At 37.0% G+C, this 17,684-nt stretch overlaps 3 protein-coding genes across 5 annotated transcripts in view; all 3 read left to right on the forward strand.

Moving 5' to 3' along the window:
- Positions 1-3,656, forward strand: part of LOC111389276 (pentatricopeptide repeat-containing protein At4g14190, chloroplastic-like) — a 22,369-nt gene extending 18,713 nt beyond the window's left edge. The window contains exon 2 of the mRNA XM_023014190.1: positions 1,349-3,656. Coding sequence (XP_022869958.1) covers positions 1,349-2,503 — 1,155 coding nt within the window. The 3' untranslated portion in view covers positions 2,504-3,656. The remainder of the gene's footprint in view (positions 1-1,348) is intronic.
- A 985-nt stretch (positions 3,657-4,641) lies between these two features.
- On the forward strand, positions 4,642-17,174 carry LOC111389287 (pentatricopeptide repeat-containing protein At1g09220, mitochondrial-like). Its single transcript, XM_023014202.1, has 3 exons — positions 4,642-6,469; positions 6,567-6,787; positions 17,131-17,174. The coding sequence occupies exon 1, from the start codon at positions 4,773-4,775 to the stop codon at positions 6,144-6,146; it is 1,374 nt and encodes a 457-aa protein (XP_022869970.1). The 5' UTR covers positions 4,642-4,772; the 3' UTR covers positions 6,147-6,469; positions 6,567-6,787; positions 17,131-17,174.
- Positions 9,694-17,444, forward strand: LOC111389285 (pentatricopeptide repeat-containing protein At4g14190, chloroplastic-like). 3 transcript variants are annotated; one of them, XM_023014199.1, is made up of 4 exons: positions 9,694-10,012; positions 15,098-16,812; positions 16,910-17,001; positions 17,210-17,444. In XM_023014199.1, the coding sequence occupies exons 1-2, from the start codon at positions 9,698-9,700 to the stop codon at positions 16,487-16,489; spliced, it is 1,707 nt and encodes a 568-aa protein (XP_022869967.1). In that variant the 5' UTR covers positions 9,694-9,697; the 3' UTR covers positions 16,490-16,812; positions 16,910-17,001; positions 17,210-17,444. The 3 variants fall into 3 exon arrangements, with proteins under 3 accessions (XP_022869967.1, XP_022869968.1, XP_022869969.1); XM_023014200.1 differs by having other exon boundaries at positions 17,214-17,444; XM_023014201.1 differs by lacking the exons at positions 15,098-16,812; positions 16,910-17,001; positions 17,210-17,444 and adding exons at positions 11,753-13,153; positions 13,237-14,094.
- The last annotated feature ends 240 nt before the right edge of the window (positions 17,445-17,684 follow it).

Genomic DNA, 17,684 nt, shown 5'->3' on the forward strand with positions numbered 1-17,684 from the left:
TTTTTTTTTTTTTTTTTTTTTTTTGAACTCGGTCACAACACCGAAAAATTTTGATCAACAAATTCCCCTCACCTAGCCAGGGTTTCCATTCCTAAACTCTCTGACTCAACAGGAGCAAGAGGAGAAATGGTTATTCGGGAGGAAGCTACTCAATTTTAGCATGTCCTAATTCTTCCCTGGTCACAACCATTTATAGATTTATGGCCAGACCTTGGGGTAAATGGTCTTTTTGTTGATGATATGTGGCAGCCATTGATAGGTTAACTTAAGTTATAATTGAATCTGTTATTCATTCATGTTTTATTCACCGATTTGGGCCTCCCCTATTTGATAAAGTATTTTGGTTCGCTTTTTCGTATTCGAGGTTGCTCGAGACTTCACACTATTAATGTTCGCCAATTTACTTCTTGGTTTGATTATGATTCTTTGTCAGAATTTATTAACAACTGGATTGGTCAAACTCAACTCAGGTAAGCCATTAATCCCAACAAGAGAAGATGAATGTCTTGGCCTTTTTTTTACCAAACACCACGTGTGCCTAGGTGGGGGGTTTAGTGCTACTTGTAGCTTAATAAAAAAAATGAAGTACAAGAGAGATGGAGGAGACCAAAATACTCACGACTAGAATTACATAAAGAGACGAGTAAGATGAGTGCTTAAATGAAAACTTGGAGATACTATCTCTATTACACAAAAACACAAGTAGTAATATAACAATCTTTGTCTTTACTTACGGATATATGGAATCTGCAATCTGTCCAACCAAAGCAACCCACATAATTTTGCCTCTAACCAATGATCACTACCAGCAACATAAGTGGGGCAGAGTTGACCAAAGTGGGTATAGTTAGCAAGGTTTTAAGAACCACGAGTATAACTAGCACATTTCAGACCACCTTTTTGGTCAGAGTTAAAACTGCACTTTTCGTGTCAATTAGATTTCAGTTTTCCACAAATGGATTCTTGTTATCCTTCTGCTGGGTAATGAGCCAATACGAGTAGAAAGAGGTTGAAGGAACAGTAAGAGGAGAGAACATGCAACTATAACAACCTGTTTCTTTCTCACTTTTTTTTACCCTTTTGTTTTTGTGGTTAGGAAAATGCACCTTCATCACTGAAACAAAGGAGTAGAGTGTCAAGATGAGGGGTGATGAATTTGGATTAAGATTAGGCTTATTCTTTCTCTAATTACCTGTTGACTACAAATGGAAGAATCTGAATGCATTGTCACAAGTAGACATCAAACTTATTTCAGATTCACATATGTATGAATTATACATCTAGAATATCAGTTGCCCATACTTTTCTAGAAAATGAGCATTAATTTCATGTTCTATATCGTTAACAGGTATTCGACTTGTGGAAGTCTATGGAAAAATCAAGAATCAATGAAGCCAATTATGAGAAGATTATAGAGATTCTAGTCAAGGAGGGACTGGTAGAAGAAGCTGAAATATGTCTAAGAGAAATGAAATGCTATGGACTTCAACCTTCTATAGGGATATACAATTCTGTAATTCATGGCTTTGCTAGAAAGGGGAGTTTCGACAATGCTATGTTTTATCTGAGAGAGATGGAAGACGTTGGTGAGAAGCCAGATTCTGAAACGTATGATGGCCTAATACAAGCTTATGGGAACTATAAAATGTATGATGAGATAGATCAATGTGTAAGGGTAATGGAGTCTAAGGGATATTTATGTGATCATATCACTTACAATTTGCTGGTTAGAGAATTTGCAAGAGCTGGATTGCTCCAAAAGATGGAAAGTATGTATAACAGTCTCTACAGTCGAAGAATAGGTTTGCAAGCTTCTACTTTGGTTGCAATGCTTGAGGCATATGCAAAATTCGGGATCTTGGACAAAATGGAAAAGATGTATCGACGGATTTTGAACTCAAAGTCTTCTTTGAAAGAGGATGTAATTCGAAAATTAGCAGCAGTTTACATTGATAATCGTATGTTTTCTAGATTAGAAGGTTTGGGAGTGGATCTTTCTGCAAAAACTGGTTGCACTGATCTAGTATGGTGTTTGCGCATTCTCTCACGTGCTTGTGTTTTGAGTAAAAAGGAAATATATTCCATTATCCAGGAGATGGAATCACATGAAGTGCCGTGGAATGCAACTACTGCAAACATTATCTCTCTAGCTTATTTGAAAATGAATGATTTTAAAGACTTGAAAGTATTGCTTTCAGAACTACCATCTCGGTATGTAAAACCTGATTTAGTCACTGTTGGAGTCCTGTTTGATGCGTGCGTATTAGGATTTGATGGGGCATCTGTTAAAAGTACTTGGAGAAAAATGGGATTTCTTGATGATGATGTGGACATGAACACTGATAGTCTTGTTCTCTCTGCATTTGGTAAGGGACAATTTCTTAGAAGTTGTGAGCAGATGTACAGGTCCCTCAACGTCAGAAGTAGGGCGAAAGAAGCATGGACTTATGGCCGACTCATCGGTTTGGTAATTGAACTGAATAGGGATCAAGTGGGGAGTTGAAATAGATTTAAACCACATTCTGATTTCATCATGAAATAACAGTCTTAGAGTAGATGGAGTACCGGACTTGAAACAGGCCACATGTGTCTCTAGTCACCAGAGAAAATCCTTCTAGTGCACTGAGGCTTCTAGTTGATGCTCTGTTCCACCTAGAAACTTTGGCATAATTTTGTAGTCATAGAAGTTATCCTGAAGACGACCCATGTGTTGAACTTGCACTCATTGGAAGACCGTTAGGACTTACAAGTAAGACTGATAATTGCTTTCGCTTACCTTGAGAGATTATATTCACGGGTTTACCAAAATGCTTCATGTGCCATTGTTTTTAGTGCTTGGCTTCTGCTAGTTGAGGAGAGATTGCTCATGATTTTCAATATCGCATACTGCATAGAATTTGAGGATGGACAATGTCATTCCTTTACTAGGAGTGGGCAAACAAATTGTTTTACACGAATAGCTTATAGTTTGTGCTCTCGTCTGTGTATTAGAATCGGGGGGAATTGAACCAGGATTTAAATGGCGAAAATAAGAAGCTCAAGAATTTTCTGGACTGCAACACCTTATTAGTCACGGAATGTATCCTATCAGTTTAATTTTCTGCAAAACTCTATGGTGAACCTTTTGAGAAACAGTTACTGAATAGCCTAACTAGCATTTTACTTCTACACCTGAAATGGGGTTGCTTTTCCAACAATTGGTTTCGACTCCCTTTTTTGACTGAGGTGAACTTATAACGATGGTCAGTGCTCTAACCACCATCAGTTGACCACTGCCTCAGTGCGTCCCCCCTCCAGCATCAGAAAAGCGTTACATAGCTGATAAATAGGCACTTTGCAGCAGGGACATTGGACATATTAGCGGGTCTATTCCATCTTAGCGTCCGCCTTCCACAACTTCTGGCATCAAGATTTGCTCAGAGTTGCATCTGCTGGAAGATAGGGCTGTTATACACACAGATAGCCAAATGCTCTACATCGTAGTAGAAACTCTGTATTCCATTGTATTAGAAAGATGTTGAACTCAAATACCATTTCATAAGAGAAATGGTAGCAGAAGGTCGTTTGAGTTGAACCTGTCTGTATGAATATACGTACTTCATGTTTATATCATTGCTCTTGAAGTCTTGTGTTGAAAATACTTGGACCATTCTGAGTTAAGAATGAAACCTTTGTTGAGAAACCTTTGTTAAATTCGAAGTTAAAATTTGACAATGAAAACGATTAAATGAACATAGTTGATCACATGATATCATCTGCTTGTCACAGTACTACATATGATGAATGTCAAGAGCATTGGAGCCACATAAAATTTTAGCTTATTCAGAATCATCTTCTAGTGTAACTTCAGTCGAATGCCTGAACATAGTTCTTTATTCTATTTAGCGCAATTATGGCACATTTAGATAAGACAGATTAAGCAACACTTGACTAAAATACGTACTTTATGTATTCTCTAATATCTCCATTCTAGTACTGTATCATCATTCTTTGCGTCTCCTAGACCTTTTCATCCAACTAATCAAATATAATATTAAATTCTTGATCAAATTTGTAATTCAGATTATTTCCACTGGACAATATTCTAAAGTAATGTAAGGTAAACCAGCTTGAGAAGACCCTTCTCATATATGTAAAATATTTATATTACAAAAAAAAAAAACAAATAATAAGGTCTGAGATGTGAGGTCTATCTTAATGGTGTCATTGAGCAGCATTTTTGGGGTCGAAAATAAGTTTTGTAATAGAGTAAAGCTACATAGCCCCATCGGGTTGCAGCCCCAGTTTAGGTAGCGTTAAATGATTGATTGAATGAAATATAGAATTGTTTAATTCTACTTATAATTAATGTCACATTAGCTGTTTTTTCGATGAGTAAGCAATGTCTTTCCCGTTACTCAAAAGTCTTGCTACTTATATTGGAGTTGCAATCCCAATGCGATTAAATTGCATTACTCTAGTGATTTTTTTGGAGAATTGTAGTTAAAAAATAAAAAAATTAGTTTATGTTTAAAACTATTTTATTGTGAAAATATTTTGTAAGTAAATCCAATTTTTTTTTTTTACATTTTACAAAAATTCGCTATTTCAAAACTCATCTACCCAAATATATATATATATATATATATATGGGGCCAAAATCTTTTCTTCATCCACAAAATTGACCGAAATTCAATTTTTTTCAGACAGAGAAACTGTTTGTGTTTGCAAAGAAAGCGAGTCCATCCATATTAATGCTGATATGGTATTTATAGGTTTCACGTCGTCACTCAATGAGCAGACACCAGTTCATTCTGTCGCTTCCACACAGACTCCTGCACTGCCGCCGAGCCATTCAACAGTTCCATTCCCATTTACTTGTACATGAAATTGAAAATGCAAACATACTACTCACGGTTTGGAACTCTATAATTAAACACTATTCACTCAGTTCATTCCCTAATGAAGCTATATTTGTTTTCAAACATCTCATTTACAAATATAACCCTGTATTTTTTGATAGCTTTACATATTCCTATCTCATCAAAGCCTGTGCCAATTTAAAACGCCCCAGAATAGGAAATCAGCTTCATTGTTTGAGCCTCAAAGTGGGGTTTGAGTTTCACGTTTATGTGCAAACTGCAGTTGTTAATATGTATGGAGATTGTGGGAGTATGGTTGAAGCGAAGAAAGTGTTCGATGAAATGCCTGAAAGGAATTTGGTGACATGGAATGTTTTGATAACCGGGTTTTGTAAGTGGGGTGAGATTGAATCGGCAAGGTCTGTTTTTGACGTGATGCCGGAGAAGAATGTGGTTTCTTGGACTGGTTTGATAGATGGGTGCACGAGGATGAATCAGTTCGATGAAGCATTGTCATTGTTTCGAAGAATGGTTGTGCACGAGGGCATCAAGCCTACTGAATTATCTCTTCTTGCCATTTATCCGGCCATTTGGAATGTTAGGTGTCTCGAGTTTGGCCAAATGGTTCATGCTTATGGAGAGAAAAGCGGGTTGAATGCGTTTGATATTCGTGTCATGAATTGCCTCATAGACGCATATGCTAAATGTGGCAGTATAGAGTGTGCACAGAGAGTTTTTGAAGATATATTAGATGAAAGGAGAAATTTGGTTTCTTGGACATCCATAATTTCTGGATTCGCAATGCATGGAATGGCTAAAGAGGCGTCAGACTGTTATAAAAGAATGGAGGATGAGAGTGTTAAGCCTAATCGGATCACACTTTTGAGTGTTCTAAATGCTTGTAGTCACGGTGGATTAGTGGACGAGGGGCTCGATTTTTTCAGGAAGTTTGTTGACAAAAGTGGTATTGCACCGGACATTAAGCACTATGGAAGTTTGATAGACCTGTTGGGAAGGGCAGGGAGATTAGACGAAGCAGAGAAGATAGCTTTAGAGATTCCTACTGAGATTGGTAATGTTGTAGTTTGGAGGACACTTTTAGGTGCTTGTAGCTTCCATGGTAATGTTGAGATGGGCCAGAGAATAACACACAAAATTATGGATATCGAGAAGGAATACGGCGGTGACTACGTGCTTTTGTCCAACATATTTGCTGGTGCTGGTAGATATGAGGATTCTGAGAGAATGAGGAGTTTAATGGATAGGCAAAATGCTTCAAAAGTTCCTGGCCTTAGTCTGCTCTAACCATTAGCAATTCTTTCTTGCACATTGCCCTCGAGAGATACCTCAACGACTACATCTTTCCAGAATTAATCGTCTTCCATCAAAAGGTGGCCCGTGACAGCAATACTGGAGACTAATTACAAGTCAAAAGGTTCTTTGAAATGAAATTATACTTCGATAATAAGGCACACCACCACCATAAATGTTCTTATGGCCTTGTTGAGACTTGTGTTTTTGATTAACAATGTGGACAAAATTTGTAAAGAAGATAAATTTGGACAATGTGGGGCAGCTGCAACAACTATGCAATGGTATTTGATTGTAGAAAATAAGGAAAGAAAAAGGTTGGTGGCGTTCTATTAAACTTAATCTTGATTCTGACGATGTTTGGTTACAACACAACCACTATTCATTAAATGTTTTTGTTGATGGAATGGGCAGGTATAAGGTATCAGAGCACAAGTCGAGGAACTGCAGATAGACGAGGAAATTCTGGCTTATCTTGGAGATTTTGGACGGCAACCATCCTTTAGGTTTTACTTCCCTGCAAATTTTTTTATTGGTCTCCGTTTTCTTAATTAGCTTTGTTATTTATAATCCACTTGTCAATTTTTTTTTCCTGCATAGCTGTTAAAATGAATGGTCGTAATAATATTTGCAAGGTAAATAGAGACTATATGCCCACCTGCGTTTCAAGCGTGTGCTTGCATTATACAAACATTCCATAGAAATGCTCCATTGTTGACTCGAACACAGCCTCTAACTTTGATACCAACTAATGTGGGGAGGTGCAACTACTTTGCCCAAAAGCTATAGTTGATGGGGGAGCTGCAATCCACCCTATATCACCCAGAATCAAGCCCCGGAACCCACCACAAGCCCACTCTGTTTGGACCTCACTTTGAAGGACACCTTACGAAGGCCAAATAGAAACTACAGGCCCATCTCATTTCAGAAATTGTAGCCGATTGGATCAAGTATTCAGACGGACCAAGTTTCTTTTCAAATCTGGGATTTACTTTTACATAAGTCATCATCTTTTATTAAACCATATACCAATATGATTCTAATGGTGCCAATTTCTAAGACTTTACAATTCACATTATTTACCATTAGTACCTTTCCACCATCAACGGACTTGTAAGAAACATATCATAATCGATTTGGGGTCAAATGAAAAGAACGCCCAGATCTAATATACATTCCTCACCATTGCTTTCAGTCTCAACTTGGATCTGAGTTTTCGATCCTGTGTGCATATCTGTCTTTCATATTATGTGATAAATTAGATGATGACTCAATGTTGCATGTCATACATTGAACTACTACTGTGTAATAGATGAATTCACTCATTCTAATTATATTACTTGCTTCATATATTATTAAACAGTCGTTTCCTTGCAATCCGACCCAACACCCACTGCTGAAACAGATTCTCAAGGAGCAGAAAAATCAGAAGCTAATATTCAGAAGCAGGAGGCTAAATCCACAGAAGGCCATCCTCACAAGTCAGATGATTTTGAGCCTCCATCTTTCGGGACATTGGTCCAGTCTGCAGAAAAAGTTAATCAGGAAGGTTCTGCTTCAGAAATTGAGATGGCTCAGAATGCTCAACAGCCAAAATCTGAAGCTCTTCCTCAGGGCTGGTTCCCTTCCATAACAAATGTAGTGAATGAATCAGAAGGTCGAAAGAAAAACGAGGAGACTATTGCCAAAGTGACAAACTGGAGCTCAGAAAAGCAACACAGCCCACTGAAAAATCTTCTGAGTGAAGCCAAGTCTCCTAACCCAAAACAAGTGCCTGCTGCAAGTCAGAAAGACGAGAGTGCCACGAAAGATAATGATCAAGCAACAACCACTGTGAATTCGACTTCAGGTTCTGGAGCACCGAATAAAGAAATGGAGGAGTGGAACTCTCCAGCGAGGTATCCGACAGAGATTAAGAAAGAGAAGAAGAGGGGAAAGCCTTACTGGGTACCATTTGTTTGTTGTTCTTCCGTACATACTACATAGGGACTGTAATCCCTTGGTTTGCATTGTAGAGATGAAGATATATGAGGAGAAATCCTTCCACTATACTTTGTTATTATGTTATTGTCTGACTGGTGGATTATGTGTGCAGTATATCCTTTGAGTTTGTTGGTGTGCATTATAAATTCAGTGTAGATATTTTTGCCTTTTTATTTGGTTCTGATGTCAATGTCAAATGAATAAACCTGCTTCCAATATGGTTTTTCGTGTTATCTTTATCTTTTTCTTTTGATCCCCCNTTTTGTCCCCCCCCCCCCCCCCCGGCTCTCTCTCTGTAGGATTTATGCAGAGGGCAGAACTAGAATGTGAATGATGAAGTGAGCCAAGATCAATTGTAGTTGTAGGTTATGAGAAAATACTGTATGAGGACATACAAAAATGAAAGGGATTCGATATTTCAGATGTTTTAGAATTGGTTTTTAATGTGCATTTTCTCACCAATCTTTCACAAAGGTAACAAATTTCTCTAACCAATTTTATTGGCACAACTCGTCTCTAACCTTTCAAAAATTAGAAAAGTACGTTCCTCTTGACAAATTTTGTTTAATTTGACTGTTAAGATAGCGTAAAATAGTAACTTCACCCTTCAATTTAAATAGTTTTAAAAAGAAATAAAACCAAAATGACAAAGAAATAAATTAAAATTAACACAACCTCCAAGAATAGGACCAAGAAAAAGACCCCCTCCAAATTCATACTTCTTACCTTCTTCCCTTCACCACAAGCCACCACCACCCTCCACCACGGCTGGCAGCTCCAGTTTCCTCTATCGCCGATGCTGACCTCTATCGTTGGGCCTTTATGCTATGGTAATGTTTGAAGCTCAACCAACGAGAGTTTCTAACTTAATTTTCGTTCGTATCCTTAACGTATAGTTATCTAGAAAATCTTGAGAGGATGTTATTGTAATTTCACCTGATTGGCACACAATTTTCAATGATAGGTGGTGTCGAGACTTGAGTCACGATATTCTAATTAATGTTCAACTATCATGTTTGAAAGATTATGTATTTAGAGGGTGAATAAATTTATCAATTTAAATTATCGGATAATATCTAGACTAGGGCTACCAAAAATAGATACTGAATTTATTGATAGTAATTAAGAAAGGTTGATGTAATTGATTTTAAAATTAGAAAGATAGAGGGAAGAAAAAAGAATAAAGCTATTTGCAATAACTCACTATCACAATCGTCTACATGATATACATGTGGTGGTTAATAATTTGATATATAAGGCAATAAAAAAATTATCATATTAATGCATCCAATCACTAACCGTTACATGTATGTACGTTAGATGACTATGGCAGTAAGGGACTGTAAATAACATTTATTTTAAACTAGTTAAGAATAAAATGATCATTTTACTTAAAAATTTTGTCACCTTAGGGGCTGAAGGTTTGGGATCTCAATTGCTAGAAATCAAGGATTCGGATCCATAGTCACAATCTTAAAAGATTTGGGACCCCAGATGCAATTTATTCAAAGTACAATCCTATTATCCCCCAGTCTAAGCTCACTCGGTGGCCAAAACCTTCAATGGCAATATATTTTCCCTGTTTCCGTTATTATCACACTTCAGCTTCTTCTCCTCTTTTTTATGGAGTGGGAAAATCCCAATACCGCCCATCGTTAAAATGTTCACATTTATTAGCGAAAAATCAAGATTACTCAACTTTTTTTAAAACTAGAAAAACCCATCAGAATCAAAGGGCTTTTCTTGAAAAGCTCAAGGGACAGCAAGATTTTGACCCAGTTCAGATGCTAAAGGAAGATGGGGACTGGAGCAATGAACAATTATGGGATGTTGTTAAATTCCTCAAAAAGACTTCAAGGTGCAATGAATTTCGTGAGGTATGCCTCCATTTCCCGTTAAAACTTTGTATTTTTATCTTCTGTCCTGATAAAGATTCATTGACGTACAATATAACACGGGTGTGAATGTTTTGAAAAAATTTGTCATTGGGCTAAATTTTGCAATTTTTGTTTGAGAAAATGCATCTAAAATTGAACGAGGAAAGAAATAACAGAAAGGCTGTTGCTATTCATGAATTACAGCTAATGTTTTCTACACTGTAAACCTATAATTTTATATTTCAGTGCAATTAGATGCATAATTGTTGTTAATTATCATTTGGAAATGCAGATCTTGGAATAACTTTGTATGATCCTTCTGCCCTTAGAGTTTCCTTGTGCTACTTTTTTTATTAATAATGCGATTCTCAATAGTTTTTTTGAACTCAGTCACAACTCCAAAAAATTTTGATCAACAAATTCCCCTCACCTAGCCAGGGTTTCCATTTCTAAACTCTCTGACTCAAACAGGAGCAAGAGGAGAAATGGTTATTTGGGAGGAAGCTGCTCAATTTTAGCATGTCGTAATTCTTCCCTGGTCACAACCTTTTATGGATTTCTGACCAGACCTTGGAGTAAATGGGTCTTTTTGTTGATGATATGTGGCAGCCATTGATAGGTTAACTTATAAGTTATAATTGAATCTGTTATTCATTCATGTTTTATTCACCGATTTGGGCCTCCCCTATTTGATAAAGTATTTTGGTTCGCTTTTTCGTATTCGAGGTTGCTTGAGACTTCATGCTATTAATGTTCGCCAATTTACTTCTTGGTTTGATTATGATTCTTTGTCAAAATTTATTAACAACTGGACTGGTCAAACTCAACTCAGGTAAGTCATTAATCCCTTCAAGAGAAGATGAATGTCTTGGCCTTTTTTTACCAAACACCATGTGTGCCTAGGTGTGGGGTTTAGTGCTACTTGTACCTTAATAAAAAAAAAAAAATGAAGTACAAGAGAGCTGGAGGAGACCTAAATACTCACCACTAGAATTACATAAAGGGAAGAGTAAGATGAGTGCTTAAATGAAAACTTGGAGATACTATCTCTATTACACAAAAACACAAGTAGTAATATAACAATCTTTGTCTTTACGTACGGATATATGGAATCTGCAATCTGTCCAACCAAAGCAACCCAAATAATTTTGCCTCTAACAAATGATCACTACCAGCAACATAAGTAGGGCTGAGTTGACCAAAGTGGGTATAGTTAGCAAGGTTTTAAGAACCACGAGTATAAGTAGCACATTTTAGACCACCTTTTTGGCAGGAGTTAAAACTGTACTTTTCGTGTCAATTAGATTTCAGTTTCCACTTTCTTTTTCTACAAATGGATTCTTGTTATACTTCTGCTGGGTAATGAGCCAATAAGAGTTGAAAGAGGTTGAAGGAACAGTAAGAGGAGAGAGCATGCAACTATAGCTCTACATGTTTCTTTCTCATTTTTTTTACCCTTTTGTTTGTTGTGGTTAGAGGTGGTGTGCGGAAAATAGAAAATGCAACTTCATCACTTAAACAAAGGAGTAGAGCGTGAAGATGAGGGGTGATGAATTTGGTTAAGCTTATTCTTTCTCTAATGACCTGTTGACAACAAATGGAAGAACTTGAATGCATTGTCACAAGTAGACATCAAACTTATTTCAGATTCACATGTGTATGAGTTATACATCGAGAATATCAGTTGCCCATACTTTTCTAGAAAATGAGCATTAATTTCATGTTCTTTATCGTTAACAGGTATTTGACTTGTGGAAGTCTATGGAAAAATCAAGAATCAATGAAGCCAATTATGAGAAGATCATAGAGATTTTAGTCAAGGAGGGACTGTTAGAAGAAGCTGAAATATGTCTAAGAGAAATGAAATGCTATGAACTTCAACCTTCTACAGGGATATACAATTCTGTAATTCATGGCTTTGCTAGAAAGGGGAGTTTCGACAATGCTATGTTTTATCTCAGAGAGATGGAAGATGTTGGTGAGAAGCCAGATTCTGAAACCTATGATGGTCTAATACAAGCTTATGGGAACTATAAAATGTATGATGAGATAGATCAATGTGTAAGGGCAATGGAGTCTAAGGGATATTTATGTGATCATATCACTTACAATTTGCTGGTTAGAGAATTTGCAAGAGCTGGATTGCTCCAAAAGATGGAAAGTATGTATAACAGTCTCTACAGTAGAAGAATAGGTTTGCAAGCTTCTACTTTGGTTGCAATGCTTGAGGCATATGCAAAATTCGGGATCTTGGACAAAATGGAAAAGATGTATCGACGGATTTTGAACTCAAAGTCTTCTTTGAAAGAGGATGTAATTCGAAAATTAGCAGCAGTTTACATTGATAATCGTATGTTTTCTAGATTAGAAGGTTTGGGACTGGATCTTTATGCAAAAACTGGTTGCACTGATCTAGTATGGTGTTTGCGCATTCTCTCACGTGCTTGTGTTTTGAGTAAAAAAGAAATGTATTCCATTATCCAGGAGATGGAATCACATGAAGTGCCGTGGAATGCAACTACTGCAAACATTATCTCTCTAGCTTATTTGAAAATGAAAGATTTTAGAGACTTGAAAGTATTGCTTTCAGAACTACCATCTCGGTATGTAAAACCTGATTTAGTCACTGTTGGAGTCCTGTTTGATGCGTGCGTATTAGGATTTGATGGGGCATCTGTTAAAAGTACTTGGAGAAAAATGGGATTTCTTGATGATGATGTGGACATGAACACTGATAGTCTTGTTCTCTCTGCATTTGGTAAGGGACAATTCCTTAGAAGTTGTGAGCAGATGTACAGGTCCCTCAATGTCAAAAGTAGGACAAAAGAAGCATGGACATATGGCCGACTCATCGGTTTGGTAATTAAACTGAATAGGGATCAAGTGGGGAGTTGAAATAGATTTAAACAACATTCTGATTTCACCATGAAATAACAGTCTTAGAGTAGATGGGGTACCAGACTTGAAAAAGGCCACACGCGTTTCTAGTCACCAGAGAAAATCTCTCTAGTGCACTGAGGCTTCTAGTTGATGCTCTTTTCCACCGAGAAACTTTGGCATAATTTTGTAGTCATCGAAGTTATCCTGAAGACAACCCGTGTGTTGAAGTTGCACTCATTGGAAGACCGTTAGGACTTACAAGTAAGACTGTTAATTGCTTTCGCTTACCTTTAGAGATTATATTCACGGGTTTACCAAAATGCTTCCTTTGCCATTGTTTTTAGTGCTTGGCTTCTGCTAGTTGAGGAGAAATTGCTCATGATTTTCAATATCGCATACTGCATAGAATTTGAGGATGGACAATGCCATTCCTTTATTAGGAATGGGCAAACGAATTGTTTTACACGAGTAGGTTGGAGTCTGTGCTCTCGTCTGTGTATTAGAACAGGAGGGAATTGAGCCAGGATTTAAATGGCAAAAATAAGAAAGCTCAAGAATTTTCTGGACTGCAACACCTTATATCGTTCACGGAATCCCTATCAGTTCAATTTTCTGCAAAACTCTAGGTGATCCTTTTGAGAAAAGTTTCTGAATAGCCTAAGTAGCTTTTACTTCAACACCAGAAATGGTGTTGCTTTTCCAACAGTTGGTTTCAACTCCCTTTTTTGACTGAGGTGAACTTATGACGATGGTCGGTGCTTGACCACTGCCTCAGTGCGTCCACCCTCCAGTGTCAGAAAATACGAAGAAAATGACTGTGGCGTTCACAGAGCTGATAAATAGGCACTTTGGCTTCAAGATTTGCTCAGCGTAGTAGCATCTGCTGGAAGATAAGGCTGTTGTACACACAGATAGCCAAATGCTCTACACCGTAGTAGAAATTCTGTGTTCCATTGTGTTAGAAAGATGTTGAACTCATACCATTTCATCAGAGAAATGGTACTATGGTAGCACAAGGTCGTTTGAGTTGGACCTGTCTGTATCAATATACGTACTTCATGTTTATATCACTGCTTTATACTCTTGAAGTCTCGTGTTGAAAATAGTTGGACCATTCTGAGTTGAGAATTAAACCGTTGTTGAGAAACCTTGTTAAATTCGAAGTTAAAATTTGACAATGAAAACGAACATAGTTGATCACATGATATCATCTGCTTGTCACAGTACTACATATGCTGAATGTCAAAAGCATTGAAGCCACATGAAATTTTAGCTTATTCAGAATCATCTTCTAGTGTGACTTCAGTCGAATGCCTGAACATAGTTCTTTATTCTATTTAGCGCAATTATGGCACGTTTAGATAAGGTAGATTAAGCAACACTTGACTAGAATATGTACTTTATGCATTCTCGAATATCTCCATTCTAGTACTGTATCGTCATTCTTTTTGTCTGCTAGACCTTTTCATCCAACTAATCAAATATAATATTAAATTCTTGATCAAATTTGTAATTCAGATTATTTCCACTGGACAATATTCTAAAGTAATGTAAGGTAAACCAGCTTGAGAAGACCCCTCTCATATATGTAAAATATTTATATTAAAAAAAAAAACAAATAATAAGGTCTGAGATGTGAGGTCTATCTTAATGGTGTCATTGAGCACCATTTTTGGGGTCGAAAATAAGTTTTATAATAGAGTAAAGCTACATAGCCCCATCGGGTTGCAACCCCAGTTTAGGTAACGTTAAATGATTGGTTGAATGAAATATAGAATTGTTTAATTCTACTTATAATTAATGTCACATTAGCTTTTTTTTCGATGAGTAAGCAATGTCTTTCCCGTTACTCAAAAGTCTTGCAACTTAGATTGGAGTTGCAATCCCAATGCGATTAAATTGCATTACTCTAGTGATTTTTTTGGAGAATTGTAGTTAAAAAATAAAAAAATTAGTTTATGTTTAAAACTATTTTATTGTGAAAATATTTTGTAAGTAAATCCAATTTTTTTTTTTTACATTTTACAAAAATTCGCTATTTCAAAACTCATCTACCCAAATATATATATATATATATATATATGGGGCCAAAATCTTTTCTTCATCCACAAAATTGACCGAAATTCAATTTTTTTCAGACAGAAACTGTTTGTGTTTGCAAAGAAAGCGAGTCCATCCATATTAATGCTGATATGGTATATATAGGTTTCACGTCGTCACTCGATGAGCAGACACCAGTTCATTCTGTCGCTTCCACACAGACTCCTGCACTGCCGCCGAGCCATTCAACAGTTCCATTCCCATTTACTTGTACATGAAATTGAAAATGTAAACATACTACTCACGGTTTGGAACTCTATAATTAAACACTATTCACTCAGTTCATTCCCTAATGAAGCTATATTTGTTTTCAAACATCTCATTTACAAATATAACCCTGTATTTTTTGATAGCTTTACATATTCCTATCTCATCAAAGCCTGTGCCAATTTAAAACGACCCAGAATAGGAAATCAGCTGCATTGTTTGAGCCTCAAAGTGGGGTTTGAGTTTCACGTCTATGTGCAAACTGCAGTTGTTAATATGTATGGAGATTGTGGGAGTATGGTTGAAGCGAAGAAAGTGTTCGATGAAATGCCTGAAAGGAATTTGGTGACATGGAATGTTTTGATAACCGGGTTTTGTAAGTGGGGTGAGATTGAATCGGCAAGGGCTGTTTTTGACGTGATGCCGGAGAAGAATGTGGTTTCTTGGACTGGTTTGATAGATGGGTGCACGAGGATGAATCAGTTCGATGAAGCATTGTCATTGTTTCGAAGAATGGTTGTGCACGAGGGCATCAAGCCCACTGAATTATCTCTTCTTGCCATTTATCCGGCCATTTGGAATGTTAGGTGTCTCGAGTTTGGCCAAATGGTTCATGCTTATGGAGAGAAAAGCGGGTTGAATGCATTTGATATTCGTGTCATGAATTGCCTCGTAGACGCATATGCTAAATGTGGCAGTATAGAGTGTGCACAGAGAGTTTTTGAAGATATATTAGATGAAAGGAGAAATTTGGTTTCTTGGACATCCATAATTTCTGGATTCGCAATGCATGGAATGGCTAAAGAAGCGACAGACTGTTATAAAAGAATGGAGGATGAGAGTGTTAAGCCTAATCGGATCACACTTTTGAGTGTTCTAAATGCTTGTAGTCACGGTGGATTAGTGGACGAGGGGCTCGAGTTTTTCAGGAAGTTTGTTGATAAAAGTGCTATTGCACCGGACATTAAGCACTATGGAAGTTTGATAGACATGTTGGGAAGGGCAGGGAGATTAGACGAAGCAGAGAAGATAGCTTTAGAGATTCCTACTGAGATTGGTAATGTTGTAGTTTGGAGGACACTTCTAGGTGCTTGTAGCTTCCATGGTAATGTTGAGATGGGCCAGAGAATAACACACAAAATTATGGATATGGAGAAGGAATACGGCGGCGACTACGTGCTTTTGTCCAACATATTTGCTGGTGCTGGTAGATATGAGGATTCTGAGAGAATGAGGAGTTTAATGGATAGGCAAAATGCTTCAAAAGTTCCTGGCCTTAGTCTGCTCTAACCATTAGCAATTCTTTCTTGCACATTGCCCTCGAGAGATACCTCAACGACTACATCTTTCCAGAATTAATCGTCTTCCATCAAAAGGTGGCCCGTGACAGCAATACTGGAGACTAATTACAAGTCAAAAGGTTCTTTGAAATGAAATTATACTTCGATAATAAGGCACACCACCACCATAAATGTTCTTATGGCCTTGTTGAGACTTGTGTTTTTGATTAACAATGGGGACAAAATTTGTAAAGAAGATAAATTTGGACAATGTGGGGCAGCTGCAACAACTATGCAATGGTATTTGATTGTAGAAAATAAGGAAAGAAAAAGGTTGGTGGCGTTCTATTAAACTTAATCTTGATTCTGACGATGTTTGGTTACAACACAACCACTATTCATTAAATGTTTTTGTTGATGGAATGGGCAGGTATAAGGTATCAGAGCACAAGTCGAGGAACTGCAGATAGACGAGGAAATTCTGGCTTATCTTGGAGATTTTGGACGGCAACCATCCTTTAGGTTTTACTTCCCTGCAAATTTTTTTATTGGTCTCCGTTTTCTTAATTAGCTTTGTTATTTATAATCCACTTGTCAATTTTTTTTTCCTGCATAGCTGTTAAAATGAATGGTCGTAATAATATTTGCAAGGTACTTAGATATAAGTTGGTTGAGGATTCTAATAGGTATTTATGAGGAGAATATTTACTCAGCTTTTGTCTTTTTGCAGGCAGATCTCGAAGAAGTTGGTACTCTTTATCTGGAAGCCAAGTCTTCTGCTAGGTCCTTTCATGAGCAACAAAGGAAATGTATATCATCATAATATGGTATTTCCCTCAGTTTTTAAGTGATATATTCATATGCTGGTTTCCCTGGATTGGCCAAGAACTTTTGATTCTTGATTGTTGCAATTTGTAAGAAATTGAAAATTTTGTTGGGATATAACATGAAAAATGTCTTATTGGCCATTGAGCTGCTCTAGATAACTAGTTTCAAATCTTATTATCTTGCTTGGATTTTAGGATTTGGTTGGGGGATTGGCAGCAGGTTTGGCTAAGCTTAAAAAAGTTTGACGAACAAGCAAATAAGTATAAAAGACCAAAGGTATAATAAAAATTCACTTTAGTTCTATTGTTGAGACATTTTCTCGAATTCAAGTTAGGTTTGACAACAAAAAGAAACATAGTCTAAGTTGATCTTATGGC

This window comes from Olea europaea, unplaced genomic scaffold, assembly GCF_002742605.1.
Source record: "Olea europaea var. sylvestris unplaced genomic scaffold, O_europaea_v1 scaffold574, whole genome shotgun sequence".
In the NCBI taxonomy this organism is placed as follows: Eukaryota; Viridiplantae; Streptophyta; class Magnoliopsida; order Lamiales; family Oleaceae; genus Olea; species Olea europaea.

Coding starts and splice junctions, on each gene's coding strand:
- LOC111389287 (XM_023014202.1), top strand. CDS start 4,773: ATGAGCAGACACCAGTTCATTCTGTCGCTTCCACACAGACTCCTGCAC.
- LOC111389285 (XM_023014199.1), top strand. CDS start 9,698: ATGGCAATATATTTTCCCTGTTTCCGTTATTATCACACTTCAGCTTCT. Junction 10,013..15,097: donor GGTGCAATGAATTTCGTGAG/GTATGCCTCCAT, acceptor TGGTATATATAG/GTTTCACGTCGTCACTCGAT.